Source organism: Agelaius phoeniceus, chromosome 1 (assembly GCF_051311805.1).
Source record: "Agelaius phoeniceus isolate bAgePho1 chromosome 1, bAgePho1.hap1, whole genome shotgun sequence".
Taxonomy (NCBI): domain Eukaryota; kingdom Metazoa; phylum Chordata; class Aves; order Passeriformes; family Icteridae; genus Agelaius; species Agelaius phoeniceus.
This window is the reverse complement of record NC_135265.1, coordinates 145,632,276-145,653,060: the sequence shown is the minus strand read 5'-3', so window position 1 is coordinate 145,653,060 and position 20,785 is coordinate 145,632,276. Positions and strand designations below refer to the sequence as shown.

Sequence of the window (20,785 nt, the reverse complement as noted above, 5' to 3'; positions counted from 1 at the left end):
GGAGCGGACCCGCAGCCCGAGGCGGGCAGGGTCCCTCCCCTCCCCGCTGTCAGAGGCGCGGGAAGCTCCTTCTCCCGCTCAGGGACAGTACCGCAGCCCAGCACCCCGCGCCGTGTCAGCTCCCACCAAAAAACCCTTTTTTAATGATAAGAAAACGAAAGAGTGGCAGCCTCCCCCCCTCAGAAACCGCGGGGCCGGGGGAGGGGAGCGCCGGCCGCGCCTGCGCGGAGCCGCTTCCTCGTTGTCGCGCGTAGCGGCGGCGGGCGGCGCGTGCCCGTCAGCGGTGCCCGTCAGCGCGGCCCCGCGGCCTCGCCGCGCCCGGCCCGGCCCCGCCTCCCCCGCCCGGGGGGCGCAGCCCGAGCCCGCACAAGTCAGTGCTCGACGCGGGCGGGAGCAGCGGCCGGGCCGGGGGGCGTGGGGGGGTCGGCGCGGGTGGGGAAAGGGGCTGAGCCCGGCGCGGTCGCCGCTCCCCTCCCGCCGCCCTCCCCGCAGCGCCGCGGCGGGGCCGAGCTGGGCTGCTCGGAGGCGGCCGCGGGAGCGCTCCCCACCGGCGGGGCCGAGCGAGGGGCGCCGTGCGGGGGCCTCTCCCCCTTCACCTCCTGCCCGGAGGAGGAGGGGGCGGCCGGGGAGAGGCTGGATGTAGAGGGCGAAGCTTCAGCCTCCCTCTGCGGCTCCGGTGCTTTGATGCTGCGGGTCTCTGCTGGCTGTTAACATCTTCTTCCCTCTCCTTTTTTTTTTTTTTTTCGTTTTCTTATTTTTTTCCCCCACCTTTCCCCTCGAAACTTGGCTTCTTCTCTCTCCGGATCTGTGTGCCCGGCTTCTCCTGGGCTTTACCGGTGGGGCAGGATCATGCCGGACCAGATCACCGTGTCGGAGTTCATCGCCGAGACCACAGAGGATTACAACTCCCCGACCACCTCCAGCTTCACCACCCGCTTGCAGAACTGCAGGAACACGGTCACGCTGCTGGAAGAGGTAAATCGTCCACACCCCACTCCCTATCCCCTGCTTTTTATCATTTTCCCTCTTTTTTGTTCCATTTTATTAATTTCTTTCTCTGCATGCCTTTGAGAGAGCATCAGGGACGGGGCAGCACCACCCGCCCAAATCCACAGGAGCCAGAGGCGTTGGTATGCATGTAATCTGGGCTTTTAATTGTGGGACTTTGCCCTTGTGTTGAGCTAGTTACAGAAAGCTTTCCTGCTCTGGCGTCTCAAAGATTAGTGCGTAAAACACAATGTTGCTGTGGTACTTCTTGGTGTTTTCAGTGTTGTCAGTTGTTGCAGTAGAAAAAAATGCGTGAATGTTGGGATTTTCAGAGGGAAGATGAAGGGTGAGTTTTGTTTGAGAGCATTAGTAGAGGTTTTCCCCAGCCACTCATTACATCAAGTAAGCACAGAACTCTGACTGCAGAAATCTGCCAAGGGAGACTTGGTTTAAGAAATGAGGTAAGGATGAAGAGATGAATGTGAAGAGAGGGAAATAATATGAAAACAGAATTGGTGGAAGGAGAGGAGCAAAATAATGCAGCAGAAGAGATTATATACGGTCTCAGCACTTCAACCTTGAAGCCTCAGTGCTGGGGTTTTTTCATGCTTGTTATGAGCGTCATTTAAATGTTCACCCTGCTCTGCTGTCAAGAAATAGGACCATGAAAATGGGTAAACTTGCAGAGCTGGTTTCCAAGGAATATCAGTCCACTGCTTCCTATTTGATGTTTCAGAGTGATTTCCTATGGACTAGGTCAGTGGTTATGAGGAAATGTCTTCCAAATGACTTTAAAAGAAGACAGTGTACCGCTCTTCTCTTGCCTTTTGCTTGCTTGAAGGTCCAAGCATGATGACACTGAAAGAAGACAGATTTTTGCTATTGTTGCAGAGGTTGCAGTTAGTTGTTATTTTGGATTATACACTTAGTTCATCAACTATTTGTCGATTCTTCAGGAGCCAGCGCGTATCTAGGAGATGGATTTAATAGAGTCTTTTAGTTCTGCTGAATGTGTTGGCATGAGCAAAACATTTGGTATGCAAGGAAAGAGTATTAATTATTTAATTATGGTTTTTGCTTGATAGTCTTGGGTATGGAAATATAATGCCACACGATTCAGATCAGCTGAAGTTTTAATATAAAAACTGTCTATGTTCAAAACTGTAACAGTGCTATTGTCTGGGGCAACTGACGAGAGTGATTGTAAGTTCACATTTAGAATTATCTATTTTCTTTTTATTATGTAACCTAGATTAACATCTGTAACTTTTTCATAACTGTAACTGGTTTGGTTTTTCTTTTCTCTTGTAACTAAGCCATGATAAATTTCTCAAGAATCAACCTGTTAGGTTAGTGTTCGACAGAATTGCTGCCCCCTGTTCTTAACTATGTGAAATAGGTACAGACATTGATATGCTTATTAATACACTTGACAGCATGCACAGAGTTAAATAATACATATTTTGTCATCACTGGTGACTTACTTCTAGGGTAAGAATACAGTGCAATGCTTTCATGGTTTGGGAGATACATCGGTACAGGCTGAATGTGATAATGCCTTTCCAAAGAGAAACAAAATGTAGAAGATAAATACACAGTGTTCTTCACTATTTGTGTGGACTGTGTGTATTTTTGAAGTTTTTATGTCAGATTTGACAATAAATCGAGGAATAAAGAATGGTGGGTACTTCTGTTGCTTGTGTTGCTCTTCTTTGAATTTCTTTTGTTTGTATAACTGTTTTATGTGCCCTATTTGAACTGATTGCAGTTTAAACTGGACTTGTTTTGCATTATTTTTTTATTATCTGTAAATACAAAAAAGCTTTATTTGGTGGGAAACAAGATTTAAACAGGCTCTACTGTAACATGTGCAAAAAATCTGCAACTCTCCCAAATTTATAGTTAATAATTTGCATGGGGAAATACAGTCAGGATGTGGCTAGCAAAAGGCTCCTTTGGAGTCTTTGTGCATGCAAGCTACAATTACAGTGAGGACACGGTTTTACTGCTGCTGCTTTCAAGCTGGGTTGGTTTCTCTACACCTGCTTACCTAAAGCAGTGAGTTCTGTGAAACACGGATTAAAACCAATGGTTGAAGTGGGTGTTCTGTAGCTCCTGCTGCTGTTGTTGATGTGTTGTGAGTGACCTAAGAACTCCTCAAGCAGCTCCTGAACTTCAGCGGTGAGCCTGCTGTGTTAAGGCAAAGGGGATGGTTCCATCCTTGCAGCTGTTTGATTTTTCACTGAATGTTGCATCTGGGCTGGAGCTCTCTCTGGGCTTTTGCAGGCAGTGTCAGGCTCCGTGCTGTTATGGCGCTGCTGCCTGAAGGATCTGAGGTTATTTTACTGCTAATTTAATTCAGCACAACCTGCACCTACCTCTGCGACCATAAGCTAGTTTGTGGATTAACTAATAATTTTCTTTATTCTAAGCAGTGTTGCAAACTGGAACTATTTCTGAACAGAAATGCAAGGGAAATTAAATAGATTTCATGAAAGTTAGCTCTGTTTCCCAGCCTCTGAGTCCATTGTAGTTCCTGCTGTAGCTCAGATCAGTAGCTAGATAAGAAAAACCTTTTCATAAAGAATGTGACGAAAAAGAAGTGGTTTTGTGTGGATGCCTTTACCTGGTTCTGTGAAGTTACTAAAAAATTGTTCAACTTACTGTTCCTGCATCACAACTAACAAGTTTTCTGAAATAATAAGAGGTGATGGACTCATTTGCTGATTTTCTCACTTGCTTGTCCATCAGTAGAGGGGCAGTGTGTTCAGCTGAGTGAATTGCTACATATTATCTCCTAGTTACCACTCTTTTTCCTATATAAATCATTTTCAGAGGAGATTTTGCATCCAGTCATATGCAATTTTGGAACAAGTTTCAACTGAAAAATCAGAGCAGACATGTTTACTGATTCTGTTGAGTTTGCATTCAATAAGTTTTCAGTGGAAGGCCTAACAAAGCACAAAGACATACCTCACAAAATGAGAACCATGGAAGAGCTCCTCCAAAGGACTTCTCTGTTCTCAACTTATTTAAATAAAAGACAAAACAAAAGAAAATCTTCCACCCAAACTTTATTTAAATCTGTCATAATATTAATCAAAGACAGTTGAAAGAACATGCTACTCTATAGCAGTTTATTGAATAGGAAAATTTCATGCTACATTGTTTAAAACTACTGAAATTTATGAAGATTTTCTCTCCTTTCAAGAGACCAAGATTTGATTTTTATCATCCAGACACACCAAAATAAAAAAAAAGACCCTGCCATATTTCTAGCCAGGCTTAGGCCTCTTTAACAGTAATTAACAAGAGCTGCAAGATTGTTTTATAATATATTTTTTTTAGAGCATGAGTGTTATGTAATTGCCTCCAAGTAAACACACATTTTCAAGTTCATTCTATTGCTAAAATAATAGGGTTTTTTCTCAAACTCATAAAGAGAGAAACAACCATTATATTGTACTATAGGTCAAATTTGAGAGAATTTGCAATCTGTACTCCTTTCTGTTGATTTCTTCAGCATAATCTGACATTCATGTAAAAAAATGTATTTTTAACATATTTCTGCATGCAGGTGGGAGGTTTCTTTTAGAATGCAACACCTTTGCTCTTTAGAAAGGCTGAGAGAGTTGGAGTTTTCAGCTTGTAGAAGAGAAGGCTCTGGGCAGACCTTAGAGCAGCCTCCCAGGGCCTATAGGTGGTTGCAAGAGAGTTGGAGAGGGACATTTTACAAGGGTGTGGAGTGTCAGGAAGGAGGGAATGGCTTTAAACTGAATTAGATATAGGGAAGAAATTCTTTACTGTGACAGTGGTGAGACACTGGAACAGGCTGCCCAGAGGAGCTGTGAGTGCCCCATCCCTGGAAGTGTTCAAGGCCAGGCTGGATGGGACCTTGAGCAGCGTGGTCCAGTGGAAGGTGTCCCTGCCCATGGCAGGGGTGGAACTTGATGCTCTTTAAGGTCTCTTCTGACCCAAACCATTGTATGAATCTATAATGATCATATGATGAGGGAATTATTGCATATGTAAATGGATGGCTAATTACTTTTTTATAAAGTAAAAAGCCTAAATGGTAAATACAGACAGATCACTGATACAGTTCTCTTAAAATACAGCCTCTGCTTTGTTTTGACCAGACATGCTTTTATATCCACAGAAGCTCCATGATTTGTATTACTCAAATAGATTTTGAAAAGTTGATTTTAATCACTGAGTTAATATTACTTTGTGAGCTAGCTGGAATTTTTAGAGAATGATGACATCTGTTCTGAGAATAAGTAGTGCACATGTGGGATCACCACAAGACCGTCTTGATTATCATTCTGCTGTGTCCCAGCTCCAGCTGAAAGGACATCTTTGCACTCAAGGGATAGCTCAGTTACCATGACCAGGCAGTTCTGAGTCTTTCTCTTAAAGTAGCAGATGTTGTGCAGGACTGTCTGGAGACAGAGATTAAGCTTAAATATTTAAATTCTCTTTAGTCAGGCTGGTAGATATGAAGGGACAGCTAGAAGCTGATGATAAAATAAAGAATAGCTTCAGTTGGGATGGTGCTGATTTTGCAGTTTAATGTCTGTTTCACTGTTGTACTTCTGTAATACTTGAACATCTTAAATGATTAATGTTATTTCTTCCTTTCTTTTCCACTTGAGTGAGAAGCTGAAAACTCAAAATTTGTTTTCTGACAATTAGATTGGCTGCAGATACGTTTGCATTTTGCTTTCAGGTTTTGGTTTTGGTTTTGTTATGTTTTGGTTTTTAATTACAAAAAACCCAAACCAACATTATTCCTGCAATGATTGTTGCTCATTTTGTTTCTCACTGTGCTGATCTGCCTGTGCACAGCAGTCTGTCAGTCTAGGCTGGTCCCACAACAGATGTGTGCATATACATCACTAAAAGAATGACTGTCTGGCTCCTGCTCAGCTTCATACACATTTTGTTGTTCTTGGTGCAAGTCTGGTGTAATCTAACATAGCTTGAAAGGAGAAGATTTCTCATGTTCTTCTTCGTGTCATGGACACATCTCTAAGATTAGAGATGGGAAAGGGGAAAGTATGGGGTTGTTGCTTTTTTTGCTTTGCCTTTTTAAAAAAATTTCTTTCAAAATGTGTTGTGTATGAATCATTTTCACAGTTTCCCATATGTAGCTTTCCCTGTGGGCTTCAGTTTATGCATTTATTTCTTATTCTGCTGTGAGAAGGGACTTTTGGCATGAGGATGAGGAGACAGCATTTTTCCTCCTTATAATTTTGTTGAAACTTGTATAGCTCTGAGACTGCTATAACATCAGATCTTCTGTGGTGATTCCATACACTTTTCCACCCCAAGATCCTTTTCCAGTGACAGTGTTCTATCAAGGGAGGCAGGTGAAACCATGCATGAGAACAGGAGCATTTCCATTCTGATTCAACTTTTGCTGGTATTCTGCATAGACTTTGTTCATTACCCTGGGCTTGGATGAGTAGGATCTATCTTGTGTGTGTGTGTGTCAAGAGAAATAAATCATAGAAAAAATTTCTATCACTAAATTTCTTTTGAAGCATCACTTCTATATAATTGCAACAAATAAATTAGAACATCCTATTCTTTGCATTTCTCCATTTTTTAATTAAAATATATTTTTATTTTTAGGGGATGAATCCAGGGAGGTCCAACAGCATCCAAACTCAGCTTTTCCTAATCTTGTAAATTATTACTTATGGCAGTTAGAAGCAGTCTTGCATCATAGAGAGCTTTGTACTTCAGAGCTGGTTTTTTATGTAACAGACCACAGGCAATCTTCAGTTTTTTAGGAAATATGCTTTCGATAGCAAACCATCCTAAAAATAACGGATTAGAAAAATTTATTTGTGTAGGTAATAAAACTCAGGATAATTGTTGCTGCTTTGCATTGAATGACAAATTGCAGCAGAGATGTAAAGATGGGCATGTGAGCATTCTGAAATGCAGAGGCCACAGTGGGAGCACATGGGTGGCTCCCAATCACAGTACTGAAAATGTGATACAGATGGAGTTGACAGCAGTGTATTGTATTTAAAATGCAGCTGAGGATGCTTTTATATTTGCATGCTACAGTATTTATTCATTTAGTGTGTAATCAGTTTTACCCTTCATTTGATAGCAGTCAAAGCATTTGTCTGTAATAAGCAGGCAATCTCCTTATACTTAAATGTGACTGATGTTCGGAAAAATAAGAAACGCTCGCTAGTAGCTCAAAGTTTCAGTCATGGACGATGAATTAGCTTTGCCTTTTGAGAATTTGCATTCATTTTAGGCATATTTATGAAAGTACTTAGTGCATTTGGTACCTCATATGTTTTTTTGAGAAGTACTGCTTCTTGTTTTGAACTCCCAACAATCTTCTTCATGTTTACTCATCAGTTAGGAAGCTGTGAAAGTGCTCTTTGGTGCACTCTGTTCAGTATGCTGTGCAGATAAACCCTGACAGAGTGTGTACCATGTAGTCATGGGAACTTGGCCCTGATGGAGGGGAGACACTTAAAGTGACACAACTTAAAGCTGAGTTTAATCTTTAGGTTTGAGTCCTGTGGAGACACCTTCCGTAGTCAAAGAGCAATGAAAAAGTACTTTGAAGAAAACAGAGAGGGGGAAACAACCCACAAAGCCATGTTTGTATTTCAGCAGGGTGTCACTGAAGGACTGCACATGAATGATTCAGAACAGAATGAGATTGGTTGATTTAATTTCCAGTATGTTTCTTAGTACAAAGAGTAAAACTCAATTTTCATAACTGTCTTTGTGATTTGTAACAATATGAATAAAGATGGCTTTTAATACTTTTAAACAGCAGATGTGAAGCAAATTTACAGAGGATAATTGTAAGAAAGATCATAGCATCTCATTTTGAATGGAATAGTGCCTTGCAATAAAACCATTAGGCAGAATCAAGCTGAGAATGCTAATTATCAGTATTGTTTAAGTGCAAAGGTAGACAGTATAACCATATTCTAAAAAAAGGGCTCTCAACTAATAGTGTTTTTATATCTCATGGAAAACTTTTCAGAGTCCAGTTAGTAGCATATTTTGGTACTTCTCTTAGAGACTGTTCAGCCAGGTTTGTTTGATACTGGCCAAGAGGTCTAAATTTTACTGGTGAGTAGAAAGGAAAACCCCTGAGATAATGGCATGAGTTTCCTTTCCTGAAGGAGTGCAGCTGAAGTCCACTCCCTGCTGAGAAGTGCAACAAACAGTTATTTTATATTTCTAAAGAGAGAGTGTTGATCTGTGTTATTTATCTATAGCTATATGTAATGGCTTGTAAATATCTCTATCAGTGGGCTAATGCTGAGCTTTTGTATAAGCATTGTGACAAGTAAGATTTTGGAGTACAGTGGGCTTGATTGTGGTGATTATGGATCCTTTAATGATCCCGTGAAAAAGCAACAAAATGTAAGGATTTCATTTCCCCCTTTACACACGTAGATGTGCATGTGGGTGCACGTGGCCTTCTTGTCTCTTAGTCAGTGATGAAAAGAGAGGCCTGAAGTTGTGCTGTTGCTGTGGTTAAGCTGGAAAGTGTATGCTTTTTCTTTCTTCTAAATAGCCACCTCTATCTTGACCTTTCTTGTTTTATCCTTCTTGTAACATTTCTTAACGGAAGAAATATAAAACTCTTTCTGATGCAGAAATAGAAACTTTCAATGCCAGTAGAGTATTTTAATTTCTTGGTTTTCTCTTGCTTAAGAGCTAAAAATCAGTATGGTACTGGAGGTAACTTCCTGCTAAACAAGAGTCTGTAGGACTGTCAGACCTTAGGCATGGTGTGCTGTGGGAGCCTTCTGTCCCAGCTGGTGAGAGATGGAGCAGGTAAGGGATCTGCAGGGTGGGTGGGACATGGGCTGGGTGGCCAAGCCAGAGTGGGGGGGTCAATGAAGCAAAGTGCAGCTGGCATCCGGTTGCAAGTGGCACCAGTGCCTTCCAGGATCAGTTTTGGGATTAGAGCCATTTGGTGTCTTTTAATTGGGTGGATGGTGGGCTTGAGTGTGATCTCATCAAGTTTATTTGGACCATACCAAGTTGTTCAATCTGCTGGCAGCAGTCACCCTTCAGTGGGACCTGGAGAAGTGGCCTGATACAGGAGGAGCCTTGTGTGACTCATTGAAGAGAAATACGAAATCCTGCCCCAGGGATGGATGGAGCTGTAGTAGATGGATACATGTGCAGCAGTACAGGCTGGCCAGAGGACAGTTTTCTGAGGAAGAACCTTGGACTCAGGTGGATGAGCTGTTGAGTGTGGGTTCACAGTGACAAAGGCCAGCCACGTACTGGGCTGTGTTAGTCAAGTTACAGCTAGAAAATAGTGATTCTTCCCCCCTGTCAGGAACTGTGAGACCACATCTAAAGTACTGTGTTTGAGGTTCACCAATACATGAAAGAAATTACAGACTGCCACAAGTCCAGGTGAGGATCACCAAGGTGATTAAGGGCCTAGAGCACATCACTTAATGAGGGAAAACTAGACTTCTTCAGCCTTAGACAAGAGACTAAGGGAAGGTCATATTGATTTCTCCAAGTATGTAGTATATGTAAAGGCAGAAAATTGATAGAGTAGAAATTCTGATTACTTTTGAGAAGGTTTTGAGGGGGTGTATTTGTGGTTTTCTATTATTATTATTATTTTGGGGGCTTGTTTGTTTTGAACCATGAGTCTGGTGAACAAGTGCTCAGAGAGAATGTGAAACCTCTTGTCCTCAGAGACATTCAAAACTCCACTTGACTGTAGAAGTAGGCTCCTTAAAATTGTTTGGACTGCATGATTTAATCTTTTAGAACATAAGGAGGCAAAGTAAAGTGGTTGTTTAGTTTCATGAATGTGTTTTTGTGTTTTCAGGTAGGAGTTTACAGTGAGCTTATTCTTGGAAAAACAGCACATTTAAACCTAATAAAACGAGTGTAAGAAAATTGATATTTTTTTCTTTCAGTGGGAGACTACTTTAATAGAGAAAATGGGATACTACTCACACCTCTGCAAAAGTGTAGTTAAAAAGCTTATCAAAGTTGGGACTTTGTGTGATTTTTAGGAATAGTTTGAGTAGTTACTGAATGTTGGAAAATTATGTGATTCTTTTTAAATGACCAATCTATACTTCTAGAAAGCTAATTTATTCTGTAAAGTTTTAACTATATTAGAGCTGAACTCTGTCTCTGCTGGGTTAATTTTTATTATTAACTTTTCTTTGTAGGAAGGTGATTTGAATTTTGAATTCTAGAGGTCCCACCTTGAATTTATTATAATAATTTTCTTTCTTCTTGTAATATATTTTACTTTTCAGGTAAATTATCATTTGATTTTTTTTCCTCAAAGCAAGAATTTTGGACTAAAGAGGGAAATATACCTGAAGAAATGTCCTTAATATAAAACTTAGTTTTTCTGAAGTGCTACAGAAAAGATTTACTAGGGATGGGGGAGGCAGGAAAGAATAAAATATAGCAGGTTTTGTTTGTTGGGAGAGTTGTGTCTTGTTGTGAGACTACACTAGGATTTAGATATCCTATTTTGATTAGGTTTTAAAAACCTCATTTTCTAAAATCATTGAATATAGGGAATTTTTTCCTAATGGCTAATCTAAACCTACTGTATTTCAGTTTGAAGCCATTCCCCCTTGTCTTATCACTACATGCTCTTGTTGGAAAAAGTCTCTTTCCAGCTCTGTTGTAGCCTCCTATAGGTGCTGGAAGGTGTTATAAGGTTCCCCTGGAGCCTTCTCTTCTCCAGACTTAACAAGCCCAGTGCCCTCAGATTGCTTTGACAGGAGAGTGCTCCAGCCCTCTGATCATCTTTGTGACTCTCCTCTGGACTTGCTCCAGCAGACCCATGTCCCTCTTATGTTGGGGACCCAGAATTGGACACAGCACTACAGGAGGGGCCTCACCTCCCTCAGCCTGCTGGCCACGCTTTACTTGGTGCAGCCTAGGGTACAACTGGCAACTGCACATTGCTGGCTCATGTCTGATTTTTATTTTATTTTTTTTTTTGACAATCAGAATCCTCAAGGCTTTCTTGAAACTGCTTCTCTCAATCCATTCATCCCCCAGCCTTTAGATAGAGGGAATTACCTGGACCCGGGTGCGGGAAGTTGAGCCATTGATTCAAACACTTTGGATGTGGTCATTGAGCCAATTCCTTGTCATCCAACCTGTATCCATCAAACCTGTCTCTCCCTAATGAGTGACAAGGATGTTGTGTGTGACCATGTCCTAGGCCTTACAGAAGTCAAGGCTGGTGACATAAAAATCACATGACAATCAAACTACATGCTCATGCAAAACAAACAAACAAACCCATTCTAATTAATACTTCTACATGTCAGTGTCCTAGGCTTGAAAGTACCACACAATGAAAGAAGTTGAGCTGTTCTGTGCAGTGTGTAGTGAGGAAATGAAGACAGCTGTTAGAAAAATGTAATGGTGATGTTAAAAGCAACTTAGGATGCTTTTGTTCAGTGATGACAGAGTGCCTGTTTACAACCTTCAAAAACTGTTTGTTAATTGTCAGTTTATGAAAGTGTTGAATTTTAATAAAGTTAAATGATGCCAGGATGAGTATAACAGAGTGTGAAAATTGTGCCACGCTGTGCCACGTTGTAAGCAGGACCATGATGGTCCATCCTGCTGCTGTTAATAATGTAACAGACAATGGTGATGGTGTTTGTGAAATCAGTGGGAATGGATGACTTTTAACTAAGAATTCTTAAGGAGGTAGCTTAAATCTAACCTACACAGGTGCTGTTGGTTGTGTTTTGGCTTTGTATTTTTCTTGCCTCACTAAGTGTCAAAATTATGGGGAAAATTGTTAAATGAAGAGTGATGATGCTATGACAATGCAAGTGGGATATCCTGACTATGTCTGCTGTTCAATCTCTTATCTTGGAAATTTATATTATCTGTGTTAGTCATGAAGTTGAAATGTATTAAAACAGACAATGAGTTTATAGCAGACAAGAATTTATAGCTAACTAGAAATAGAAAGTTGAATGAAGTTGCCTTAAATGTTTTGACAAAGCTGTTTGTTTTTACTGTAAAACTGGTCTTACACACTGCATTTTCCAAACCTTATAAATGATGCTTTGATTTCTTTTGCAAATTGTTCTTCATATGAGACCTTGCCAAAATTAAACTTTTATTATTTGATTTGGGGAAAGCTACTTGGGCAAAAAAAATAAAGTTTTGATTCTTTTGCAAGGCAGATGGATATATATATATTTTAGTTTTCTAGTATGTTGTCATGGCTGCAGCACTTAAAATGGTATGATTTTTAGGGGAAGTTTTGTGGTGGTTTTTTTTTTTTGTTGCCCCTTTGGTTGGTTGTGGTTTTTCTTCCCCCACCTCTAGTCTCTTTCAGGGAGGGATGAAAGAAGCCTAAAGAGACTCTTTGATGTTAAGACCTACTTAAATTATTTTTCACTGTTATGATACCAGAACTGTCTGCTCACAGATTTGGAAAAAATGGTATTCCTTAAGTGATGTGATTCAAGCATACAGAGAAGTAAAATCTTTTGGGGTGGGGTCACTTGCAGAAGCCCAAGTGCCCAAATATTGTCTGCTCACTAGTACAGTAATAAGGAAAGAGATGCTAGATCTCTCTAAATCCTCCTTTTTAAAAATGTTTATAATCCTCTGGTGGCAGTTTTTTTGCCAAGCTTTCACAGGAAGTGCTTGGAAGGAGACCTTGTTTAAACTGGCAGAGAAAACATGAGAAGAAATGCCCTTTTTTCTTTGCTGACAGTTTGCAGGTTTAATGAAGCTCTTTGCTGCTGACTTAAACCCTCAGATTCACTTCCTGCCCTTCCCTGTCTCCCCATTTCATTTGAAGTGCTCCATATGCTTCCTTGCTTGCTTTTTCCACCATGTCTAGGACAGGTTTTTCAATTTTTTTTTTCTGTGGTTAAAACAGCTGTAGTGGTGTTGCTTTACTTTAGCAAAGCCTGCTGTATTTGCTGAACTCATGTGCAGTTTAGTACAGCTTCCTGTTTTTCTCATCCTATTTAATTAGGCAACAAGTTGCAGCAAAGCAGCTTCCTTTAAAATGAATCAGTGAATATTGTGCATATTGTAAATATGAAAGCAATTAATGTCTCTTTGAATCTTAAAAATCATGAGTATTTTTCCATAGCTTTAATGTTTGTGTGGAAGGCCAAACCTGGTTGCATACAAAGCAATTTTCTCCCTTTCTGTGTATTCCTTTTCAATTTGATTTGATTTACTTTTTGTTCTCTATTGCTGCCTTTTGATGGTAACAATAAAGAAGCTGTCCTGCCTTATTTTTTTCTGTCATGATCTCAATTGCTTCATGACATATAACTTGTTCCTACAAGTAATGGTGCTACTTCATTGGGTCCAGATGAATGTATGCCATTAGATAACTCATCAATAAAATTGACAAGTACTTATTAGAACTGTCTCTTTTGTCCTGCAGTGAGCAAGGTATAGTGTGATTGTTCTTATAGCAATGCAGCTGTTCCTTTGAAACACTCCCTGTGTGTTCCCTGTGAGAAAAGTAAAGGGAAATGAGGAGTTAATACAATGTAGCTGGGGCAGAGCACAGTTCATATTATAAACCTGGGAAACAATTACAGACTTGGGCATTAATATGAAATCAATGATTGGTTCATGACTCAAACTGAGAAACTACTGGGTGGAGTGATGACATTTTGCTTGTAGTTGAAGTATGCTGAAAGCACATGTACAATGTGTACAAAGATATCTGGGTGGATGCCTTTTTGATAGAGTGATTTTGCCTGCTGTAAACATGCACCTGGACCTTTGTCCATGTGCCAGAAGTTAAACCAGAAGGTTGTGCTTTAGTCTTACTCAACAGGACCTTTTGGAGTATCGTTCTCTCATCAAGTTGCTGTATGACTCTCTAATTTGAAACAAACCTATAATCTTGTGGTAGAGGAAGAAAACCTGAACTTTGTTCATAGTTGAGGAGAGCTGGAGCTTGGCCTGAGGCTTTAAAAGTAAGTAGATGCACCTGTAGTGAATGTTATTAGGTGCAAGAAACACCCTATTCGTGTTAGTGATTCCTGTATGTCAGTGAGTGAAGTGCTCACTCACTCACAAAGTGTGTTTGAAGGACTTCCCAGTCATTATGGACTGTTCTACCAACCTGCTGAATAATTCCACCATTTGGGGAGTTTATGGTGCTTCTGCTGAAAGAATTTACAAATGTAGTTAAAGCTTGACCATGATTGAGAGTTTTAAAATAAAGATTAGATCACTCTGAAAACATCTGTAGATGAGTTAAATGTATAAAATACTAGGGTTTGATAGTGTGAATTTTTAACTATTGCTTATACATGCTGAAAGTCTTCTTAGTGTTGTTTCCTGTGTGTGAAAGCAATTGCAGGAATAAGAAATTTATATCTCTTGGTCAGCTGAATGCTAGAGAAGTGGATTTGTCTCTGTCCAGTTAATGAATTTAATTTCTGAGGTAATCAAAAAATCATGTTGTGTGTTTTCCACATGACAAGTAATTGGAATTTGTTAATTTCTGAGAACTTGCCTTGAAGTTGAGTAGCCTAACTGAATGAAGAGAGTACTGAGGCCTCCATGGGAAGGCAACTGAATGTATTAATTGACCATAGAAAACTTTACAAAACACTGATGTACTGGACACTTAACCTTCATGGAAGATCTTAACTCTGATAGGTCATCTTAGTGTTTTTGACAGGGCCCCAGGTAAATTAACTCATATTGCAAAATTCTGAGTTATAGTAGAGTCTCATAAAATGGCAAAAGAAAATTTAAGATTTCTGTTTTCAATGCAGGATTTGAGTAGCATGTAGTTTTTATGGGAAGGAAAAATATGCAAGCCTAGAAGTTTATATTGAAAGTAGACTGAAAATGTTTTAAAAAGCAGTTCACTGAGCACCACAGCCTTTTGGGAAGCTGGGCTGGGATAAATTAAAATGGAAGTCTGTAGAGACAGATGGTCATTTAGGGATGTGTCTTACATGTGGTAACAATTAAGATGTGAATGGAGCCTGCAACTGGGCTTCTGTGTTCTGTACTAACCTTACTTTTTACCCTCTGTGTGTCAGGGTAAATTCACCCACATCAATACAAAAAACGTACACACACCTCAGTATGAAACTGAGTGGAGCTGCTGCTTTTCTGTGTCTGTGCTGTGGTTTCTGGCCCACTAAGCAATGCACATGCAGGATATAGACTACCAGTGCTCTTTCTTCATCAGTATGGACATTTAATTTGAATTCAGCTGATGCATACAGAGTTGACCCAGGCATGTCTCTTCTCTCCTGAAGCTTAATGACAGTTGGTAAGTTTAGGATAGTATAGAATCATAGAATGGTTTGAGCTGGAAGGGATACTCAAAGGCTTCTATTTCCAGCATCCCACTAGTGAGAGGGAAGATCTTCAACTGGTTCATGAGCTTTGGTTTATTTGACTGCACTGTAGTCTCAAACAGGCTTCCTGTAATCAAAGGGTTTGTTTGTATTGGCTTTTATTTTGTGGATTAATCCTTAGAACGATTTTGACCATTCTTAGGAAGCTTTTAACTGAGTTTGAAGAAGCCCTACTTCATACTTTGTGTGCAGTTTTTAAAGCATTTTTTCTTTTTATTAATAATGGAATTAACAAAATGGAATACAACACTATGTTGGTTGAAGAGACAATTTATGTAGAAAAATGAAAATGCATACAGCAAAATAATAGATGTGCTCCTCAAGTGCATATGATACATGGATGTAATGAGTTGTGCTGTCTTGGATGTTGCTTTCAAAAAGATTGGATGAGCTATGTGATGAAATGTGGAGTCAAAGGTAGATACTGAAAGTTTATGATCATGTTCCAGGATCTGCTAGGGACCAGGTATAGTTCATTACTCAATGAGTTGAAGCTTCATGGTATTCCTCCAAAATGTTAGAGTCAGAAAACTTTCATTTCCGCTGAGGAACGGGTAGACAATGTTTCAAAACTTCAGCAGTATTAAACTTAAAATTAAATTGAGCAGTATTTTAAGAGAAATTTTATTAATTTCTGCTCAGACTTTGAGCAGAACATTTGTATAGTACTTTCCACCCAGCTTTCCATCCTTGTATATCTTGACCCTTCTTGAAGGGCCTAGAGTTGACTGATATAAAGTCTGTGTGGATGGCTCTTAAATGCTTCAGTGCTTGTAGCAAGACCTCCACAAAACTTAGATAAGAACCTTTTCAATAAAAGCTGCTTATATTTTGCAGAAATAAATGTATTATTCACAACTTGGTCGATCTTGTTTTTGTGGGTAGTTTGTTCTGAAACTCAGTGTATGTCCCTGTAAATGGTACTGGTTCTGTCCAAGTCATCCTGCTGTTAATTCTATCCTGTTACCCATTTTTGTAGCTGCATTAACATAGAGCTTCTGAGACTCCCTGGCTTATGTGAACGCAATCATGAGAAAAGTGAATGGTTAGGAATTGAAACACACATTGTGGGTGGAGAAGTGTGCTATGATTGAAACAGTAAAAACTTTACTTGCTCTAGATATTCTCAAAACTTGTTTGGGTTGTCAAATTTTTCTCCAGAAATTGCCACCGCATTGAGTCAAATCACAAGTTCTCCTAAGCCTGTATCCTGCTCTTTAACAATCACTGATCAATAGCATCTGTCTTGGGGAGAACATTAACAGGAAAACTTAACCATGATGCTATTTCAACAATCTGCTGCTCAGAAATTTCCTGAGCTGAAGATGATAAACTATTAAACACACAGATGTCTTGAATATCCTTCTCATTAATTAGAATTTGTTAGCATCCATGCAAACGTAAATTTCACATCTTACCTATATGGTGTTTAAGATAAAACCCAGAGTTTTTAATTAAACTTGCATCCTTATGATTTAATTTGTCATTTTAATAGTATGAGAAAATAATTATTCATTTTGTGTTTATTTCCTCTGTTCTTACAGACTGTAGACCTCTCTTGCTTTACATCAATCACTTCTTTTTGAGCTTGAAGAACATTAGCATACACATATTTAATCCCACCCCCTTAGGAAGTGTTTCCATAGTTGAGGTCAACCTAATTACCTTCTTATATCTCTCTTTTAATGTTTTGAGATACAAAGAGAAAAATGAAGATGTACTATGAACTTCCATCTTGGTATAATAATGCCTTTTGTGCTGCTTTTTACTCTGTCCTCAGTGGTTTGGTATCCTCAATATTCAAGGATAGTTCAAGAAAACTCTTAAAACTGCAGCATGTATTTTGTCTACCATGGTCATGGTTGCTTCAGAGACTTACATTATATATGTAAATTTACAAAAATGGTTTTTTATGTGCCTTGCTTTATGCCTTTACATACCTATTTTTCACCTGCTTTCTTAATGGGTAGTTTGAATTTGAGAAGTTACGTGACCTCTCCACATCTAGTTTTCATTTTTCTTTCTTGAACATCTTATCAGTGAACTTTGTCACTTTACTAACCACATTCTTTCAAGACAGTGTAGGATGCATTGAGCTGCACAGATGGCAGAACTGATTCCTGATGACTTCCCCTGAATGGCAAAATGGACATTTTGGAGTTAATTCCTATTTCCTTTAATTCTAAACAGTTGCTACTCTGGAGGAATGGCTTTTCTTCATCTCATGTCAGTTTTTTCTTTATCAAGCACCTTTGGTGCTGACAATTGGTAGATCTTGTTGAAAATTCAGGCAACCTATATCAAATAGGTTGCTAACAAACCTATTTGTTCACCAAAAAGCATCTGTAGTATATTAAATGACTTGGATCCTGAGGTATCTCTTCACCAAACTCACGGTTTGCGTTATTTTTGTTCTCTGTCTCCCCATGTTTGTCAGTTTCTTTGTCATTTTGAGGTGTGGGAATGAGAGAGGAGGTTCACAGCAGAATTAAGACAACCTTTTTGCTTTCAATGTGTTTGAAAAATATTTTGGTTTGTAAGCATTTAGAAAAATTGTTGCTGCAGATCTCCTGGTTTGTGATTTTTACATTCAGTTTGCAGAGTGCTTCTATGATTTCCTTATTCGCCCATGACTTCATCTTTTTGGAGGATGTCTTCTTTTAGTAATCTCATTTGCAGGCTCTTTTGTCATTATGAAAAGCTCTATTTTTTAAATGACAGACATTAATTTTCTTAGGTACAATTACTTAAAACATTATAATCAAAGGTCTGAAGTTGTGTGTTGGAGAATGGGAGATCCCCAACATACCTTGTTGGAAAACTGTAATACTGAGAATTGTAGGTGAGTACTAATTTAATACAAGTATGTATTTATACTGTTTCATCAGGAGACCATCCTATATTAAATATAATTTTAATGTACTTTGCAAAAGTTTTTGTGTTTTCAAAAAAGCTTAGGTTAATAGTGCAAATGTTTGTACGTTTTCAGGAAACAAGACCCTTTTAGCCAGCTGACCTTTGCTGAAAACATGGCCAAGAGTGGAATGCTTATAGAAAAATTTTACCTTAGAAGTACACTGGAGACAGGAGCATCTAAATTCAAGTGGGATTGCTGAAGATATTTTCCATGCATTGTCCTTGTCCAGTGAGGTGATGTTCAAAATGTCAGGAGACTTCCTTCTTTCAGTGTGAAAAATGAGGCAGCACTTCTGTGGGTCAGCAAACATTAGGATACCCTGGTCTGAAGTTGTTATCTGAGAACTGGGCAGATGCTTACTTCAAAAACATCGAGTACTTAAAACTGGGCTGATTAATCAGGGGTAGGGTTCACAATGTTACAGTTTTTTTTCTTGCTTAGTTAAATGAGTTAAATTAAAAATATTTATTCTTTACAATGTTACCCGTGTGTCTTTACAGAGCAGATTTTGTCCCCTTCTCCTGTCCTTGTGCCAGTGCATTGCTGGGTCAGTGCACTGCTGTGGGGCAGAGCCTGTGCTCGGCACTGCTGGGGCTGCATTAACCACAAGTGCCTGCACAGGAAATGGAAACTTATTGCATGTGCTGCAAGAGAAGTTGTGACACGGTTGTGCAGGTGGCCCTGCTGGCAGGAAGTTCTGCCTCTCTGCAGGAAGAATGTCACTTCTCTGCCCCACTCCTGAATAGGGTTGGTCAGGGAGAAAGGTGGGATTACCAGTCTTCAAGTGGACTTGATCAATTCGGGATTTAAAAATGTGTAGCCAGCCACTTGTAGTTACACTGTTGGCCAAAGCAAAGGATAACTTTGTTTTTTTCACGTTGCCTTTTGGCTTGGTTTTGGCTTGGCCTTCTTTGATCACCTGTGCAGCACGGCAGCAGTAAAGGGTGTAAGCCCTCCAGGCTTGTTAACCAAGCAGTTTCTTTGTTCTTTGTTTCAATACATCTCCCTAAATCAGATGGCAGGTGAGCCTCTGGTGCTGCACAAGTCCTCTTGAACCGGGGGTCGGTGCATGAGCAGCAGGAGTGGTGTTTGTGCCGCCCTTCCTCGCCAGCCTGCTCCTCTCACCAGGCTTGTGTGCCTGGAGCAGGGAGCGAGCAGCGCAGTGGGACAGTGCCACAGCAGTGGCTACTTCTTGGCTCTTGCTGCTGAAGAATTAATTGCTTGCCTCTCCTTGCTTTTGTTCCTGTTGATTGGCCATTTGTGGTTCCTTTTCCAGGAGAATTTTTGTTTACTGAGCTGGATGTTTTGGCTGGGAGTTTTTAAACAAGGCGTCTGCCTCACAACTGGGATTGCGTCTGTGAAAAAGAAAAAGGGATGGAAAGGGAGATGAAGTTCTTCAGGCAGGGTGGAGGAATAGTCTTTTGTATTATCTTCAGCATGTGGCTCTCTTCATCTAGTTCCTTTTTTATTTTACAGGATGGCAAAATGTATCATTAGATTGAACTAGGAATTTCTTTGAGGCCTGAAGGTATTCAGAGTGTGGGGTTTTTTGGGATCTTTGATGTTCATTAGGGAGTAGTTCTGTGCTAGGTAATATTTACTTTGTCTTTTTTAGTTTCCTTTGCAAACTGCAGTTGTACTGTTTTGTACTTCCTCCTGAAACTGTTGATGTTTCTTATTTAGCTTTTCTTCCCCAGATAACCTCCTAGGCTTTAGAAAATTTCGTTATCTGACTTTTGTGGGATTAAATTTTACACAAGAGAAAATGGAAGATGTGGTTTTGGGTTTTTTTCTTTGTATTAGTGGTCTTTGGTTTTTTTTGTTTTGTTTGTTTTTTACAAAGGACTGTAATATTTTTTCGCAGCATGTTAGTACTAAAGTTGCATATAATAGATAGGTTATCCCCCATGTGGTCATTAAAGTCAGTACTTAAAATATTACAGTCTTGATGTCATGCTCTGTGCTTGCTTTTTATATTTTTCTTATGATAGTAAATTGTATGTTAATTTTATTTTCTTTTCATGTTCTGAGTATTTGTTTGTTTTTCAGTTAATTTTAGATAAGTGTTTGTTTTTTTAGTCTAATGGAAACTATTTACAGTCTTAAGAGATGACTTCATAAAATTAGCAGAAATTTACATTTGGTGGCATATTTAAACTAAAATACTGTTTAGGAAGAGAAAGAGTAGTTATGCTCTGCAAGTCATTACTTACAGCAAACGGAAACTGGTTTTGTTTTGTTTCCTCAGTCTCAATTTCATTTAGTTCTCTCCACTCCTCACACTGTAAACTTCTGCCTGAAGTCATGTGGGTGAGCTGGTACTACAGCCAGGTGTCACAGGTGTTAACTAATCAGATTAAGAGAAACTGAAATAGAGAAAGGAACTTGCACGGAAGGTCAGAGTATGTGACGACGGCACTGAAACGTGTGTGGGGTTTGTGTAGGAAGCCAGCAGGTTTCAGCTTAAGGCCAGGAGCAGAGTAGATGC

At 39.7% G+C, this 20,785-nt stretch overlaps 1 protein-coding gene across 3 annotated transcripts in view; it reads left to right on the top strand.

Moving 5' to 3' along the window:
- The first annotated feature begins 214 nt into the window (after nucleotides 1–214).
- The window catches only part of ASAP1 (ArfGAP with SH3 domain, ankyrin repeat and PH domain 1), a 113,359-nt gene continuing 92,788 nt past the window's right edge, over nucleotides 215–20,785 (top strand). Inside the window, exons 1-2 of one of the 3 annotated variants that reach the window (XM_054631493.2) lie at nucleotides 215–370; nucleotides 846–975. In XM_054631493.2, coding sequence (XP_054487468.1) covers nucleotides 850–975 — 126 coding nt within the window. In that variant the 5' untranslated portion in view covers nucleotides 215–370; nucleotides 846–849. Of the gene's footprint in view, nucleotides 371–418; nucleotides 976–20,785 lie in introns of those variants that run through there. The other 2 variants (XM_077189024.1, XM_054631501.2) reach the window with 2 other exon arrangements.